At 45.6% G+C, this 17,677-nt stretch overlaps 1 protein-coding gene across 4 annotated transcripts; it reads left to right on the top strand.

The window, feature by feature from the left end:
• Positions 1 to 476: 476 nt before the first annotated feature.
• On the top strand, positions 477 to 17,180 carry LOC138208059 (sodium/potassium/calcium exchanger 1-like). 4 transcript variants are annotated; one of them, XM_069165707.1, is made up of 12 exons: positions 477 to 605; positions 1,250 to 2,401; positions 5,743 to 5,940; positions 6,654 to 6,762; positions 8,801 to 8,854; positions 9,803 to 9,853; positions 10,474 to 10,551; positions 12,277 to 12,389; positions 12,528 to 12,788; positions 13,890 to 13,979; positions 14,339 to 14,505; positions 15,449 to 17,180. In XM_069165707.1, the coding sequence occupies exons 2-12, from the start codon at positions 1,418 to 1,420 to the stop codon at positions 15,696 to 15,698; spliced, it is 2,355 nt and encodes a 784-aa protein (XP_069021808.1). In that variant the 5' UTR covers positions 477 to 605; positions 1,250 to 1,417; the 3' UTR covers positions 15,699 to 17,180. The 4 variants fall into 4 exon arrangements, with proteins under 4 accessions (XP_069021808.1, XP_069021811.1, XP_069021812.1 ...); XM_069165708.1 differs by lacking the exon at positions 477 to 605 and adding an exon at positions 997 to 1,074; XM_069165710.1 differs by lacking the exon at positions 10,474 to 10,551.
• Positions 17,181 to 17,677: the final 497 nt, after the last annotated feature.

The following is a 17,677-nucleotide window of genomic DNA, read 5'->3' as shown; positions in this document are numbered from 1 at the left end:
TCTATCTATTTATTTATTTATTTTCCGGCTAAACTACATGTATTTATTATCGAATCGCGTTTTGTTCTTTGGTGAAGGAAATTTAGTCACCTCTCCTCTCGGCACCAACACCTGACCACACCCAGAGTTCAGGATCACCCTCCTCCCCGTCAGCCCCTGAACATCTCATGTCGCTGTCCTCCGTCCACCACACTGTGTCCTCTCCCCGGAGCCTCCCCTCGACTCCCGCAGTCGCGCGGCGCTTTTTGAACGTAGGTGTATTGATACAGGGTTCGTGCGGTTGAAAAAGTGGGCGGGGGGTGGGGGGGGGGTGGAGGTAAGGTAAGGTAAGGGGGGGTGGTGGAGGTAAGGTAAGGTAAGGGGGGGGGGGGGGGTGGAGGTAAGGTAAGGGGGGGAGAGGAGAGGGGGGGGGGGGGGGGGGGTGAGAGGTGTTCGGCTCCTAATCCTCTTAGTGGCATTATGCTGAGCTTCGTTCAAGCCCTGACATGCGGTGCGCCCTTGTAGCTCCCCAAAAACCGGAGTCAGCATCTCTGCACAGCTGGAGAGGGACGGACCGCAGCGGCGAAGGGGCCGAGCAGCAGCAGCAGCAGCCGGCGGCGCTACAGGTAGGGACCCCCGCACCGACACCGCACCACCCCCACCCCCACCCGCACCGCACACCGCTGCTTTCTGCGTTTCATTCTCCTTCTTTTTTGTTCTTTTTGAACATGTTTTCGGAAGGTGAAGACATTTAGATTTAACCTTGTGTTATAATCCGCGCTGGTTTGTAATTAAACCGCAACAAGCGGATTTTTATTTATTTTTTTATTTGTTAAGGCGCAGCTGTTAATTAATGTTTCATTAATGATCCGCGCGCATTTCATCACGTCCTTTCCTGTTCCGCGCGCTCTCGCCGCAACGCTTCCACGTAATCAGAGGACAAGTCGGAATTAATTGCTTTTATTTTTGATAAACGTCCGTGTATTGTTTTATTTATTTTTTTCCTTCGTTTGAACGTGCCCGACGGGTTTTCGCTGCTTATTCCTATTTTGTGAGAAGCCAAAGCTCTGAGTGATTACGTAGCCATAGTAACAGGTGGCTGTCTGCATCCTTCATCACCCTCCAACACACACACACACACACACACACACACACACACACACACACACACACACATTTCCCTGCACCACAGAGCAGAGCAGAAACACATGTTCAGGATGATGTGATTTTCTGTCTCAGCTGTGTGTGTTGTGTGTTGTGTGTTTTCCAGTCCTTCCGCAGGTTGAAGCCGCCCGCCGTGAAAAGATGAAACACACTTTGTGCGCTCGCGTGCGTCTCTTCACCGTCGGTGGCGTCCTCTCGCCGCGCAGCGCCACGGCAGCCATCGGGGAATAGCGATGCGTCCGACATAGCTTCTCTGTCTTCTGGAGTCGAGACGATGAACGTGAAGCCGCCTCCTCGGAGGAGACTGCGGCGCGGCCGCGTCCTCTTCTTCCTCTCGGGCGTGCTGCTGGTTTTGGTCTACACGCTGACGCTGAAGGCCCGGCCGTCCCCGCCGCGAGCCTCCGCCCGGACGGGTGACGCCGTCGGAGCGGGGGGTCGGGGCGGGGACGGCGACGCCGTCGTGGAGGTCAACGTTCGGGAGGTGGCGGCGTCCAACGAGACGGACGAGGGGGCCGTCTCACCCGACGGCACCGAGCCTCCTCCGGTGATGGTCGTCAACAGGACGGACATCGAACAGTGTATCTACGTCGATCCCGAACCTCCCAAGCCGACCCCGCCGCCCCCGACCCCGCCGCCCCCGACCCCCGCCGCTTCCCCCCGCCCGCCGCCGGAGCCCCCCCACAGGAAGGGCGACTACCCGCGGGACCTGTTCTCGGTGGAGCAGCGGCGGCAGGGCTGGGTGGTGCTGCACATCCTCGGCATGACCTACATGTTCGTGGCGCTGGCCATCGTCTGCGACGAGTTCTTCGTGCCCGGCCTGGAGGTCATCACCGCCAGCCTGCAGATCTCCGACGACGTGGCCGGGGCCACGTTCATGGCGGCCGGAGGCTCCGCCCCCGAGCTCTTCACCTCCCTGATCGGCGTCTTCATCTCCCACAGCAACGTGGGCATCGGCACCATCGTGGGCTCGGCCGTCTTCAACATCCTGTTCGTGATCGGCATGTGCGCCGTCTTCTCGCGGGAGATGCTGCACCTCACGTGGTGGCCGCTGTTCCGCGACGTCACCTTCTACATCGTGGACCTCGGCATGCTCATCGTCTTCTTCCTGGACAACCTGATCCTGTGGTGGGAGAGCGTGCTGCTGGTGATGGGCTACGTCAGCTACGTCAGCTTCATGAAGTTCAACAGTCAGATCGAGCAGGCGGTGAAGTCGCAGATCAACAAGCACATGAGCATCGTGAAGGTGTGGACGGAGAAGGTCAGTTCACGTCCGAGGATCAAAGTTGGGCGTTTTGACTTTTTCATTTAAATCGGAAGTTTCGAATCAGAATTATTTCTGTGGCTGAAATGAGTCCGATTGAAATTAGAGCTGAAACACAACGTTAGCTCGTCAACAGAAACGTCGATTTATTTACCAACGCGACGGTTTTTGGGTCGTTTTCAAAAGAGAGATGCCAAAAACTCTGGTGTCGTTTGAAGATCGATATTTGCCGGTTTTATTGTCGTCTGAACTAAATTATCGAGTTTTATTTTTTTGGTTGTTCGTCGGAACAAAACAAGTATTTTTAACAGCTGACAGTCACTCCGTCGACCCGACGGGTCGCAGATAGAAGAGGATTGTTCGCTCTTCGAAGAATTTCTTTTTTCGAATACGAACCGCCGACGTGGCAAATCACTGCAAAATCAAACCGCGTGGGTACTTTCTGCTCGTGAGGCCGACAGACCCGAAAAGAAAGAACAAATTTAAAAAGCAAAAGTTTCAGAGCAAATGATACGACGAGGCGATCATGACAAATCTAGTGTGAAGCACACGTTTCTGAAGAAGAGGTTGGTAAGATTCTCTTTGTATTCTTCTGACGAATCCCATAAAAAGACCAAAATCAGCTGAGCGTGAAACAGTTAAACTCCTCAGTGACCGCAATGTTGCACAAACTCCCAACAAAGGACCTGCACGTGTTTCGAATCGTCCCAAACGCCCAACGACATTTTCTAACCGGCGATGTCCGTAAGATATTCAACTTCTAATGAGCGAAACTACGTGGCGATTTAAAGATGGAAATCTTCGATGAGTCCGTAAGTGTGTTTCGGTCTTTGCGTCGTTGACAAAAGAAAGAGAGAATGAAGAGGATCAGCTGGAGCGTTTTAATGATCTCTGACATCAGGTGTTGGTTTAAAACTACTCGGCAAATACAAAAGGAGGAAAACACACATTCGGTCATCGTCCATGAGAAAAGACGGCTGCAGGTAAAAATACATGTGTTTGCAGGGCCAGTTTTTACATCCACAGTACATACATATTTATATATAAGGCTAGAAATATATATATATATATATATATATATATTTCTAGCCTTTCATCTCCTCACAGTTTGGGAACGCCGCCCCGCTCAGACACTCTGAAAGAGGAACGGCGATTTTTGTGGGTCTGAGCAGCTGTTTGTGTAAAAAAAAATCCTTTGATGGCGCCGAACAGAAAAGACTCCAGGTGGTCGCCGACAAGCGTCACGGAGGTGAAGTGAAGCCAGATATGTCGCTAAAAAAAAACAAAAAAAAAATGACCGGGCATGGTTTCATTCACAATTATCTCAAACAAAAGGAGGAGCGAAAGGTTTTATTTCTCGCGGAAGACCTGCAGACTAAACGGCTCGGGCGTGTGAGCCGGTAGTCGACATGCAGAACTGGGTTTCGCGATTTGGAGTACCGGCAGCGACGATCTCCAATTTAGCCCGAGGCGTGTCCGCAATCAGCGCCCGCTCCTCCGGCCGTGATGAGGCGTGCTGACGCATGTCTGGCTCTGAATTATGGAAATTACAAAAAGATATTTCTCCTCCGGGAATTTCAGTGTGGACATTTTTCTTCACATTTAGTCCATTTTTCACAATGCTATGTTTTGATGTTAATTATGTTGCGGAGACGTTGGACTCGTGGTAAAGACTGTACGAGAGATAAGAGAGAACGTGTTGTTTTTACCACAAAATATATTTCCGTAAAAGAGAGCTCATTAGGAGTGGTTTATTGAAGTAATGACGGTTTGAGGTTTATTGGTGCGACTCAAACGATGTGGAGACGGGACGGGACCAGACGGGGAGGTGGAGGAGTGGAGTATACGGATTTCAATTTTTATTTTTATTTTTTTTGTAGCGCCGAATCACAACGTAAGACATCTCAGGGCACTGAAGACAGGAAGCCAACAATTTACCCATTAAGGCATGAGCTACAGCTGGAAGGAAAAACTTCCTTTTAACGGGGTGAAAACTTCTTACAGTGGGAAGGAAAAACTCCCTTTTAATGGGGTGAAAACTTCTTACAGTGGGAAGGAAAAAAATACCTTTTAATAGGATGAAAACTTCTTATAGTGGGAAGGAAAAACTCCCTTTTAACGGGGTGAAAACTTCTTACAGTGGGAAGGAAAAAAATACCTTTTAACAGGATGAAAACTTCTTATAGTGGGAAGGAAAAACTCCCTTTTAACGGGGTGAAAACTTCTTACAGTGGGAAGGAAAAACTCCCTTTTAATGGGGTGAAAACTTCTTACAGTGGGAAGGAAAAAAATACCTTTTAATAGGATGAAAACTTCTTATAGTGGGAAGGAAAAACTCCCTTTTAACGGGGTGAAAACTTCTTACAGTGGGAAGGAAAAACTCCCTTTTAATGGGGTGAAAACTTCTTACAGTGGGAAGGAAAAAAATACCTTTTAACAGGATGAAAACTTCTTATAGTGGGAAGGAAAAACTCCCTTTTAACGGGGTGAAAACTTCTTACAGTGGGAAGGAAAAACTCCCTTTTAACGGGGTGAAAACTTCTTACAGTGGGAAGGAAAAAATACCTTTTAACAGGATGAAAACTTCTTACAGTGGGAAGGAAAAACTCCCTTTTAACAGGATGAAAACTTCTTACAGCAAGAAGGAAAAACACTTTTAAAAAGAAGAAAATCTCCTACAGAGGAAAGAAAAAAACTCACTTTTAGCAGGAAGAAACCTCCGACAGAAACAAGTAGTTGTTTAACAGGTAGAAAGCTGAGAGAGAAGTTCTTTCTCATTTCCAAACGTACAGAAATGGTCGGACAGATCATGTTCATGATCAAAAACAACTTTATTTAACAATACGCTGCATGTAAGAACCGTGTTGGCAGAAATAATGCAGCTGTTATAACTGGACTTTGTCGCCGGGCTGCAGGTTGGAGTAATAAAAGATGGTCTGAAAGGTTTAAGGTTTGTGACAAGCTCATTTGCTGATGGTGAGAAACTCACGCAGGCTATAAATTGGGTATACGGTTAACTAGATTACAGGATTACTGTAAAGTCTGTTTTCCAGTTTAACCAGGAGCAGGTGGACATTGTCCAACCGTTACGCCTGATGGGTGGGGGTGTGTGTGGGGGGGGGGATCATGTCCATCCATCACGTCCCAGAGACAGCTGACAGCTGACAGATTGGATCTGAATTTCAAATCATCGGGATTGAATTCAACTCAAATAAAAAATGTGATGATTGGAAATCTGAGTGTCTAAATTCACCGAACGTTAAACTCCCAACAGTCATTTTTACGTCCGTATGTGTTCGCGTGTAAACTGACGATAAAACTCTCTCTGACTTTTACAGGAGAGTGAAGCTCCTCCTCCTGCTCCTCCTCCTGCTGCTGCTCCTGCTTCTGCCGCCGCTGCTGCTCCTCCAGCTGCTCCACCAAAACCTGAGGAGAAACTCAAACCGGAACCGGCACCGCCACCCGGCAGCCCCAATCGCAGCCCTCATCGCAGCAAACTGACAGCAGAGCCGCAGGAAGACAAAGCAAGACTCAGGGTACGAAAACAACAACATTTATCATTGTGGGTTGTTTATGTTGTTGTTGAATTTTTAATTTAAAGACAAAAAAATGAATCTTCTACCGATGGCCTTGTATAACAGAGAGGTTTATGACATTTTTCTTTCTGAAAAGTCTCCGAAAGGTTATTTTATCTTTTATAAGGAACGAAAGGGTCGTTTATCCTGTTGTAGAACAGTTTTATACAGTTATATAAGCTCTAACATCCATCACACAACACAACAGCTCTTTAACATCACTGATTCCCCATCAAACTGATAAAATCCTGATCCTGGAAAGTCCGAAGGAAAAAACGTTTTGAAGTTTTTTGACGAGCCATTAAAGATAAGGCTGCCTGATGCATTGTGGGATATTATGTGCTTGACACGCGTGTCTGTTTTGGGGGGGATTTGGTGTCTGGGGGTTCGGGACATCATCGTCTATCAAACACTCTCAAAGTTACAAAACAGCTTATTAAAACAAAAGTTACATTTTCTACGTTATTTGTGTTGAAATTGGTAATTTTTTCATTTTTAACACAAAAAAAAAAAAAAAAGTGAAATTGCCATTTTAGATGATTCTTCTTTGATGTCGAGAATGAAAATGAGGCGATGATGTTTTGGGTATTAACCGTTACAGTTGTAATTTGCCTCTCGAAGGTTCAACGCTACGTGACCCGAATGTTTCACTACGTGTCTCCGTTGTCCCGCAGTTGCGTCCCGTCCTGCAGCGAGGCGGCAGCTCGGCGTCCCTCCACAACACGTCCCTGCGGAGCACCATCTTCCAGCTGATGATCCACACGCTGGATCCTCTGGGAGAAGGTAAAAAAAAAAAACGATGTCAGAATTTATAAACAAAAAAATCCCTGTGACGTCTAATGAATATAATGAAATTTGATGTTTTAAAAGTTTTTCCATCAAACTTTTAGTCACATTAAATGTAAAAAAAACAAAAACAACTGTAGACGACTTAAAGGAGGCAGATTTGTTCCCCCACTGAGTTGAAAACAAAATTTCAGAAAAACAAAACAAAATTTCAAACAGAATTTTCCAAAATGTAGAAAAGCAATGACGTGTATTTACCAAAGATTTGTTTTCTCAGGATCGCCTTCCAAAACGAGCAAATACTGAACGTCTAGATGTCTTCGTTTGACTCTGTTCATTAAATATGCTATTTAATCATGTAATAAAATAAACACTAACGGCTAAAAAAAAAAAAAAGCCCTTTAATTTTAAAGAACATTATGAGATTAAATAATAATACGGAGCTGTTGGGCTTCAAGTAATCATTTTCATTATTAATTACTCTATTTATTATTCGTTAATTGATACCACTTTAAGTTCCCCCAATTCAATTTTATTAGTAATAAAAATGAAGTAAATGCTTTCCAAGACATTTTAACGTAGTTGAAATATGACGTTGGACAAAAAAACGAGTGATTATTAATGGACTGTGTTTTTCTGCAATTCTAACTTTTCCTACAAAAACGATTACGTAATATGATTTATGACATAAAAAATGTGTAGAGCAGCCTCCAAAGAAGAAGTTATAGTTTATTACTTTTAAATACTTATATCTGCTTACAGTCTGTTTAAAAAAAGCATTTATTAAATGCTAATTTTCTGCTGGTAAATGCTTAACCGACTTTTTTAAATTAATATCTGTGACAAAAAAAAAAAAACAGAAGCATGTCTTCACGTCCGAGAAGCTTTATCCCGTTCATAGAAATATAAAAACAGATAATCAGTTGATTCTCTGCCGGTCGACTCGATGTTCCAGCTCACGGTGACTCAGCCGCGTCCGTCCTGTTCCTTCCTGTAAGTCAACACGTTGCGACCTTCACCGCGACCTCGAACTCCCCGGGCCGCTGTTCCTCGCTTCCCACAGCGCCCCGGCCACCGCTGAGCCTTAATCAGCTTTTCAATACAGGCTAATAAAAGCTGGATAAGAGCCAGCGCGCGGGCCGACCAAGCTCTTTATCTCTGTGGAGTCCGACTCCATGCAGCTGGATCGTCTCCGAAAAGGAAACCGGAGCCGATTTGGTTCCCCCGATAATTAAACCTGCGTGGTTTTTTTGTACATTAATTAAGATGTGGAGCAACAGGTTATTTATGAAGAGTGCCGGTAGTGGGTTTGTGTGACCCAGAGTTTGGACTGACAGGAGAGGAGAAGGCTGTGGTGCGTCCCGATATCGTGTCTGGATCAGTTTCGGTTTCAGCTCTCACGCGGCACCGCAGCACGATAATTCAAGTTTTTTTGTTTGCTGCTGATGTCTAATAATAAAACAAAAGCAGAGCCAATAAACTTTTAATTTGACATATTTGGAGCTTATAAATTGCCGCTGATTTTGAGACCAGAATTTGAAGGGTACAAATCTTAGTTTTGGTAAATGAGTAGTAGACTGTATTTAAAAGTGGACGTAGCTTTGGGGTCTAAAAACCGAGGCCACTGCAGAAGTGTCTTAAAGTGCAATACCACCGATGGCCACTAGGGGTTGGCTCCCAAAAGGCTGTGGTTCCATAGAGTCCCATTAAACTTCTTTCATGAAATACAAAATCCTAAAGTTTTTTTCATAAGTCATTATGATGTCCTTCGCTAAGAAAATAATTCCATCATTAATTAGATATCAAGCCTCAAAAAACGGTATATTTGGGGGCGTGTCTGTTTGATTGACAGGCGTCAGATCCACCGCTTGCTCCTTCCCAGCTCGTCAAAATATGGCTCCAAAATACGGAGACGGCGTCGGTTGCCTCTTGGGTAAAGCTGAATTCTCTGGTGGTTTTTGAGAGGCGTGATTTCTGTCAGTTTGAACTGTGACGGCCCACGAAGTTAAAATCCTCTCTGTGGTTTCCGTCCTAGAAGCAGATCTTAGAGGGGCCGTTAAAACCCCCGGCCCGAGGAGAGTCAGAAGAGGTAAGAGCGACCGCGAGGTGTCGCCTTGGCTGTCGTGTTTCTCGTCGCTTGTCTTTATGTGATTTTGTGTTTTTTGTGTCGGTGATTCAGATTCGCTGCTTCACTGCGTTGCGTCGTCTGTGTTGTGTCACCAAACCCTGAAGACAGCTGATCAAGGTCACTCTGAGCAATAACACTGAAATACAGCGACGAGCCAAAATATTATGACCACTATCCGTTCTGTTCAGTTTTATTTACATGGCGCCAAATCACAACACGAGTCATCTCCGGGCACTTAACGCTGTAAGATCGAGACCTGACAAGCCGACAAATGCGTCCGTACATGAGCGACAGCTGGAAGGAAAAAAAAAACTCCCTTTTAACGGGAAGAAGAAACTCAGACGGAACCAGACTCAGAGGTGGTGTGAGGGGTGAGCAGAGAGAGAAAAGAACAGCGTAGAGAGACAACAAAGAATGAACCTTCGGCAGGTTGGGGTGGCCAGTAGGCTGCAGCTCAGAAAAACATGCAGCTCCGGAGAAACCTGCAGAAAAATGCACAAAACTACAGAAGAAAGGTGGCGTGAAGTTAATGAGACGCATTGGTGGCAAACGAATGCATGGAGAGTAAAGAGGGGAGCGGTGCATCGTGGGATGTCCCGTATATGTCACAGCGTAACTGAAGGACGGTTCAAGGTCACCTGAGCGAAATGTAACTTTACGCAAAGGACCAACTGGTAATTAGACATCGGTGGTCTTAATGTTTCTGCTCATGTGACCTTTGTTGGTCAACTGAGTCCGTGTGCAGAGATTCTTCCCTCGATGTTGGATCGCAAGTTGGGAAACTCGAATTCCGTCATTGTCTGACCTCGTTCTACGTTTACTGTATAAATAAGTACTAAATAGGGAGTCACATGACCGAAAGAGACCAATAACGTTGGGTATTTTCTGTCGTGCGTATCTGCCAATCAGAGACGTCCTTCAACGGTGATGTCAGAGGCGAAGGGTCAGTACAGCGGAAAGGTAAGACGGACGGACGGACGCCGCCGTTGTTGATGCCGCGTCCGGTGGACGGTTGTTTGTCCGTATTAGACGGTTGTTTGTCCGTATTAGACGGTTGTTTGTCCGTATTAGACGGTTGTTTGTCCGTATTAGACGGTTGTTTGTCCGTATTAGACGGTTGCATGTTTGTGTTTGTGTTTGTGTCACGTTGTTGATTGTGTTGTTGTCGTTGTGACCTTTTACACACACTGGCTTTTTTTGTAAAACTTCAACTTTTGTTCCGTATTCATGAAGACGGAGGAAGTCTTCAAACAAAAAGCAACATTTTTTTTTTTTTATTTCTGGTACCTTTTTGAAGGCCGTGATACTTGGTTTCTGTTTGAAGGTCCCTGACTGACCCGCCTGCTGCAGGCTTTAACACAGCTGTTGGTAATGAGCTCGTTTTAGAGCTCCGCTCCAGCTGTGGTTTCCGCCGTACGGAGGCTCGGTGCTCTTCGCCGGCCGGTGTGTGTGCTTGTGAGGTCGGAGGCACGTTGGCTCGTTTGCACAAAGCCGCTTGTTGTAGAAGAAGGAGGAGGAGGAGGAGAGTATCTGAGGTTTCTAATGAGTTTTTGTATGAGCGATGATTCTCTTGATTGCAGCAAAGAACAAAGTAAAACCTTTGAACGTCCCGGTGACGGAAAAACTCCCGAGCAAGTCGCACCGCCGGCACGCTGAAGGTGAGTCGGGTGTGAACAATAACGCCTTTTCCTGGAGGGTACGATCGTAAGTTTAAAAACCGTCGACTTAAAGTCTTTTTTATCGATCTGACCGTGGGAGGCGTGTTTTGGGATTTGTTAGCCTAGCTTAGCATAAAGAATGGAGGCGGGTGGAAACTGCTAGCTTATCTCAATACTTCTGGGTACAAGAAAAACATTGCTGTGCTCATACGTCACGATATTTCTGTGCCCGCGGAGGAAAAGATCGGTTGTCGTAGTTTAAAATCCGTACGGAGGATATTATTTTGTAAAGCTTCAGTTTTAACGCCTCAGAAGAGCTTTTAAAGTCATTTTCTGCGTTTCTGGAAACGTTTAGTTGAGTTCTCCGTTTTAAATTTGTGTCTTAACTTCTCGTTTTTTTGTTTTTTTTTACTTACTTCAGAATTAACGCTCAGTTGATTTCCTAAATCGCTTGACACCGATATGCTTCCCTCTAGTGGACGGATGAGTGCAGGACACGCTTTGCCGCGATACCATGTTGGACATTTAAGCCTTTAATTCTTTCTTTTTTCTTTTTTTTTTTTTACAATAGGCAGGCTAGCGGTTCCCCTCCGCTTCCAGTCTTTGTGCTAAGCTAAGCTACCGTGTCTGCGTCCCCAATGCAAAGAAAATGAATTCATACCGACCGATTCTCATGTGAAAAAAGGGAAACGAGCTCAAAGCGTTCAAAAATCAGACGAAGAAACAAAACCGGCGGCTCCGTACTCGTAGAAAAACGTCGCATGTTGCCGATATTTCAAATGACGTTCGAAGATCTGTTCTTGTTTTTGTCGGCCCCACGAGACGCCGGCTGTCTGTTGATAATGGGAGACGATTCGGGGTTGAAGGAGGTCGTTCGCCACAATCAGCGCGGCCTCTCGGCCGGCGCGTTCGTGCGTCACGGTTGTGCGGTAATGAGGCGCTCCGGAGTCCGAGGGGCTGCAGGAAGCCTGGAGAGGCCTCGACGAGCCCGAATCAATCAGCCCCGCGGATTAACATGCAGATGAGGAGCGGCGTGTGTGTGTGTGTGTGTGTGTGTGTGTGTGTGTGTGTGTGTGTGTGTGTGTGTGTGAATCCCTCCCCCTCCTTTAGTCCAGCATGAATATCTCCAGTCACTCCCACTGACTCAATAACGCGTCCGTTTAACATTAAAAAATACAAAATAAACAGCAGCAACTGTCTGCAAACTGAACTTTTATAACATCTGTCATTTTTCACAACTGCAAAGTTCTTTTAGGCTTTTAGCTGTTTCATACAAAGTCAAAAAAAAAATTAAAAAAAGTTTAAACATTTGGAGTCACAGCCGGTTTGTTTTATCGCAATTTATCTGAATTTATTGACACGTGAATGAAACCGTGAGTAAAAAAGGAAAGAGAATTAAATGATGTGTTTTTATATATGCAGTTTCAGATCAGGAAATCTGGGATTTTTCTTTCTTTTCTGACGTTTTAAAGACAAAGAAAATGAGCAAAGAAATGATTTTGAGCTTTGAATAACGTCCTTTCAAAACAAAGTCCCAAAGTGCACCCAGAAAAATAAAAGAGGGTCAAACGGTAGCTTTAAAAAAAAATATAACAGGCCACGTGGAAAAAAAATAAAAATAAATAAGGCAATCAATCAATGAAAGCGTGAAGTCAGTAAATGGTTAAATGGGGTTGATGTGGTTCGTACGACGCTGCATCCTGTTTGTTCTTCTTCTTCCTGTAGACGCTGATATCAAACCAAAGTCTGAGCAGCCCGCCGCCGAGCCGTCCACCTCGCAGCCTCCGAAGACGGACGACGCGACCCAGGTGACGTCCGAACAGCCGGACGAGTCGAAGGTACGCAGAGAGATTGTTTGGAAATGATTTTAATTTTAAAGTCTTGACTCTTTTCGTATTTTCTCCCTCATCGGGAACGTGACCGGGTTACATTAGGCTCCGCCTCTCTCACGTCTCACTGTGTGTCCTCTCCTGCAGGCGGCGGCGTCGGAGGGCGGCGGCGAGGACGAGGGCGGCGGCGAGGACGAGAGCGGCGGCGAGGACGAGAGCTCCTCCGGCGAGAGCGAGGATGATGACGACGAGGAAGAAGACGAGGACGAAGAAGAGAAGGAGGAAGAGGAGGAGAACGAGCCGTTGTCTTTGGGCTGGCCCGAAACCCGATGGAAACAGGCCACGTACCTGTTCCTGCTGCCCATCGTGTTCCCGCTGTGGCTCACGCTGCCCGACGTCCGCAACCCGGTGAGCGCGAACCGCTCCCGTCGTCACCGTGGCAACCGCGACCCGGATACCCTTGACTCCGCTCGGTTGAAAGTCGGCTGGCGTGAAACTGGTTTGATCCCAGTTTACTGAAATAAAATATCCGTCGCAATTTAGTTTCATCCTCAGTGGAATAAACACCGGCTCAGTTTCGAGAGATTAGATTTAATATCATGTGAGGTCATAAAAGGCGGTAAACACTCCGATTTTTGTTTTTGTTTTTGTTTGAGTCGCTTTAAAGTTTCAATAATTCAAAAAAAAAAAAAAAACTTGTTAATTATCTGAAATATTGCTTTGAAAAAAAAAAATCTTCTTAATGAGATAGATAAGAATAATATGACATCTAAATGTTTGAAAGAAACAAAACAAAATATCACGTTTCAGAAAAAGTTCTGAAATCACTGAAAATAATTGACGACTCGTCTTCACTCTCGCTGCCGTCACGACTTACGAACTGTAGCGGGAAATAAGTCGCACAAGGAGGAACTTCATTTCTCTTCAAACTCAGTAAATATGTCTGTTGAAAAGAACCCGTAGTTAGTTTTTTTATCTGCTGAGCTCTGGAGGTATTAGTTGAAATTATTTGTGCCGCACACGAATACGAGGGAGGACGAATAAGTTCAGAGACTGCTCCCGTCACGCGCCAACGATGCGCAGCGCCAACGACCGCCGCTCACAAAAACCGGAGTAACTCGGCTGCTGCTTTTGATCGAGCGACGAAATTCGTACCACTTACTCGTCAGGGTTTGACCTTCCTCCTGCTCCGCGTGCGGAACGAAAACGTATTGAACCACCGTCGTACCACCGGGGTGAAAACGTCCGCTGTCGGATAACCGACGGGACGGCGTGAAATAGTTTTAACGTGGAGGTCTAACTATTATCCCTCCTCTTCAACTTGACCTGTTTCTGTTTTGCTGAAATCATAAAAAGCTAAAGGTGCATGCTCGACACGTGAACATCAGTTCAATCTTATTTGACCAAAGAGCAGAGTTTTTCTCGTCCGGATTCAAACCTCTGTTTCCTCATTCCTGCAGATCTCCTGATGTTCGGCAGATGTTTTCTGACGTCTTTTCCTTTTTGCAGGCGTCCAGGAGATACTTCGCCATGACGTTCATCGGCTCCATCATGTGGATCGGCGTGTTCTCCTACCTGATGGTGTGGTGGGCTCATCAGGTCGGTCGCCTCGTCACACTCGTCACGCTTACGTGACTCCGGTTGTTCGACGCGGAGCTTAGGAAAGGTTCAACAGGTTCAACATTTTCTTCATTAAATATGAAGCTGCAGCTGGTTAGCTTAGCGTAGCAGTGAGACCTGCAAACAATGGGGACCAGCTCCTCACAAAATGCGCCGACCTGCACCTCAGAAAGTCATTAATTTAATGCCTTGCTCATTCAGCCTGATGTTGATATTGTTATAAATCAGATTTATAACTATTAAAAAAAAAAACATAAATTCCTGGATTTCTCTGTAAAAAAAAAAAAAAAGATTTGTTTCAGTTTCTGACACCGGTTTCCGGCTCGTCTTTCTTCCAGGTGGGCGAGACTATCGGCATCTCGGAGGAAATCATGGGTCTGACCATCCTGGCGGCCGGGACGTCCATCCCTGACCTGATCACCAGCGTGATCGTGGCCCGGAAAGGTCTGGGGGACATGGCCGTGTCCAGCTCGGTGGGCAGTAACATCTTCGACATCACTGTGGGGTGAGTGAGCCTCTTATGTACTGTCACTTTAAAGAGAGGTGGACGATTCGGGATAAACAGTATTTATTAGATGGAGAAGGCATTTCTGAACCACTTACCTGAAAATCTAACTCGAAGTCAAATATGGCACCGAACGGTTCTTTATGAGCCGAGATGACGAATATTAGCTTCTCTCTTGCTCTTCTTTAGCTGCAGATATCCATCGTCTTATGTCAAAAAGAAATATCAGGAGGCGACATTTCGTTGAAGTCTCAGATACAGCACAGTATCATCTGTATAAAAATGAGGCAAAATATATTTTTGTCGTAAAATCAAGCAGGAGCAGGAACAAACTAAAAAAAGTAAAGGACCTACAATAGAACCCTGAGGAACACCCAAAGTACCAGCATCAGTAATTCACACAGAGAAAGCTTTCAAAACATAAAGTTTTCCAGTAAAAAGAGAATATTATAAATAGTGAAATTATTTTGGTCCTTTCATTGAAAAGCAGTGAAATATTCTGGTTCTTTATTTAACTGAAAAATGATCAGAGAAACAATTTAAACAACTTTTAAAAATACCAATACAAGTAAGTGTTGCAGGTGGATCGATATTGAATTACTTTATATGCAGTTTGCTAGTTAATCCAGCGGTTCAACAAAATTCAGTCTCTCAAACTGACTTTTAGCTTTCAACAAGTTAACATTTAAATAAAATGTAAACATGTAGAGATTAAATTCTTCTTTGTACCAGGACAGATTTATTTTTTTTTTTTTTTTTAAAGAAGCCACAAACCAAAAACAGTTGGAAACTGCTGGTTTAATCCTGAACAAAGTTGGTTTCAGAAGCTCGTCACACGGACGATTATGTAGCTGGATGAGTTTTAAGTAGCTCGAAACTGTAGTTGTTCAAGTTTAAGGACCTCAGAAACGAACTTAACCACGTCTGTCCTGTCTGGTTTTAGTCTGCCCGTCCCGTGGCTCATATACATGCTGTTCCACAACGGCGAGCCGGTAACCGTCAGCTCCAACGGCCTCTTCTGCGCCATCGTGCTGCTCTTCCTCATGCTCCTCTTCGTCATCTTCTCCATCGCCGTCTGTCGCTGGAAGATGAGCCGCATGCTGGGCCTCACCATGTTCGTACTGTACTTCGTGTTCCTCGTGCTCAGCGTGATGCTGGAGGACCGCATGCTCACCTGCCCCGTTTCGATCTGAGCCGCGGGGGAGGGGGAGGAGGGCGGCGAGCGTCGCCGCGGCAACCGACCCGGAGCGTCCGGGCCGGTGAATCGGTACTGTACGTAGGATGTGTTAGATACGAGAACCCGGCCGAGTCTCGAAAAAAAGGCCCCGGCCGGGCACGCACTAGATGTCGTGTTGTTAAAGGAAAATTCAACCCTGAACGTAGCGTCACATATTTTTAGTCCGATCGTCATTTTCCAGCAGCTACTTTGAGATCACTGTGCTGTAGTTTCGTTTTCTGTCCGGAGACCGTTCCTGTTGCGCACGAACTGTGCACGGAGCACAGGGAAGCTAAAACCTTCGTGAGTACGCGCTCCCCAAGTTTCACCGCTCGGTCAAAATCGGCACGTTTCAAGAGGGGGGCGGAGCTTCACCGTCCGAGACCGAAGGAGACGCGTCGGGTCAGGAGGCACCGGCTGGGTTTTTCGTTGGCGTCGGTGGGGTTGTGTTTCCCTCGAATTCGCCCCCCCCCCCCCCTTCAGAGTCAGACCGTCAACACCGAGTTCCACCGGGACCTTCTGAGGGGGGGGGGGGAGAATCGCTGCAAAAACCACCTGAACCGCGGCGTCACGGCAACGTGGTTCATCGGATTTCACTTCCCGTGACTTCTTCCCGTTAATCTGAAACAAAACTTGACGCTCAACTTTCGGGTCGGCGTTCAAATCGCCGTGCGGCCGGACCGGCGCTCCCACGAAAGCGTGGAACTCAGGCGCCGATGACGATCAAGCAACAAAACTCGGTTTACTTACTCACGAAGGTTTGAGCTTCCCCCCCCCCGCTCCGTTCACGAACAACAGGAGCCGTCTCGGAACATTTTGATCGGCCTTCGATATAAGATAATACTGACCAGAAAAAAAACTAGTTTTTATGTGTATTGTTGGGGAAAAAAAACTTGTTGTGGCACTTCTGGGTTTAGAAATTGGTTCTTTGTCCACATTTATTTCTTTCCTTCCTTCTTTGCGGCAAAATCACAGCTCTAGAAATAAACCCTGTTTTTTTGTTGTTTTTTTTTCACATATCTGGCACAAGAAACTGCACATTTCAGGCATGAGACTCGACCGTAGCTGCCGGAAAACATCTGGATGTGACCTCACATATCCAGTTATTACTACAAACATTAAAAAAAAAAAAAAAAATTCACACAATTAACCTTCAACACAAACGCTTACAATCCCAGTCGCTCACCGCTGATTCAGGTAACAGGTGTTCGAGTGGAGATTTCCTTCACTATTGTGAGCATACTGTTTCATGGAACATCCCTGAGGTGACTTTAAACAGGTTCATTTAAATCTACTCTAACGGTGACTGAACAGATTCGCTGTTCAAAAATCACTGGATGCAACTTCAGTTTTTTTGTATGGTCAGCATTTCCCGAACTGTATCCTTAAAACTCTTGTTCTGTATTTCACTAAACGAGTATTTGTTCATGTTTAGTTGTATAAAGGATTTTTTTTTGTGTGTGTGTGTGGAAAACGTATTTGTTTGCATCGACACTAACCGTGGTGGAGAGAATCAGTGATTGTGTGCGTGTCGGACCGTCTTCGCTGTCGTGTTAAAAATGCTCTTGTTAGATTCGAGTGGATGCAAACATGGATTATTGATATGGGAACGATCGATATTTAACATTTTAAATTCCATGCTGCAATAAATTATTTTTTTAAACAGTGAACTTGGAGGTGTGTGCGGTTTTACTGGGCTACGAGGGTCAAAGTGACTTCAATGCAGAAAACTAAAAAAAATGGCAAATACAAACTGGCTGCACGTTACTGCAGCGAGCTAGTAAAGAAAAAAGAAATCTAAAAACTTGGACTTAAACTGTAATCAGTCTGACACCTCTAACATTTCGCATTTCATTGCGTCATTAAATTTCCAAAGCTACCGATGTCCAACCGTCAGAAAAACACAAAAACCCGCTGCAGACATTTGGATGGGATCAGTTTCGTACTCCATAAAAA

Source organism: Embiotoca jacksoni, unplaced genomic scaffold (assembly GCF_022577435.1).
Source record: "Embiotoca jacksoni isolate LCO1_2020_lvr unplaced genomic scaffold, fEmbJac1.0.p SCAF_35, whole genome shotgun sequence".
In the NCBI taxonomy this organism is placed as follows: Eukaryota; Metazoa; Chordata; class Actinopteri; family Embiotocidae; genus Embiotoca; species Embiotoca jacksoni.
This window is presented reverse-complemented; position numbering and strand designations above follow the sequence as displayed.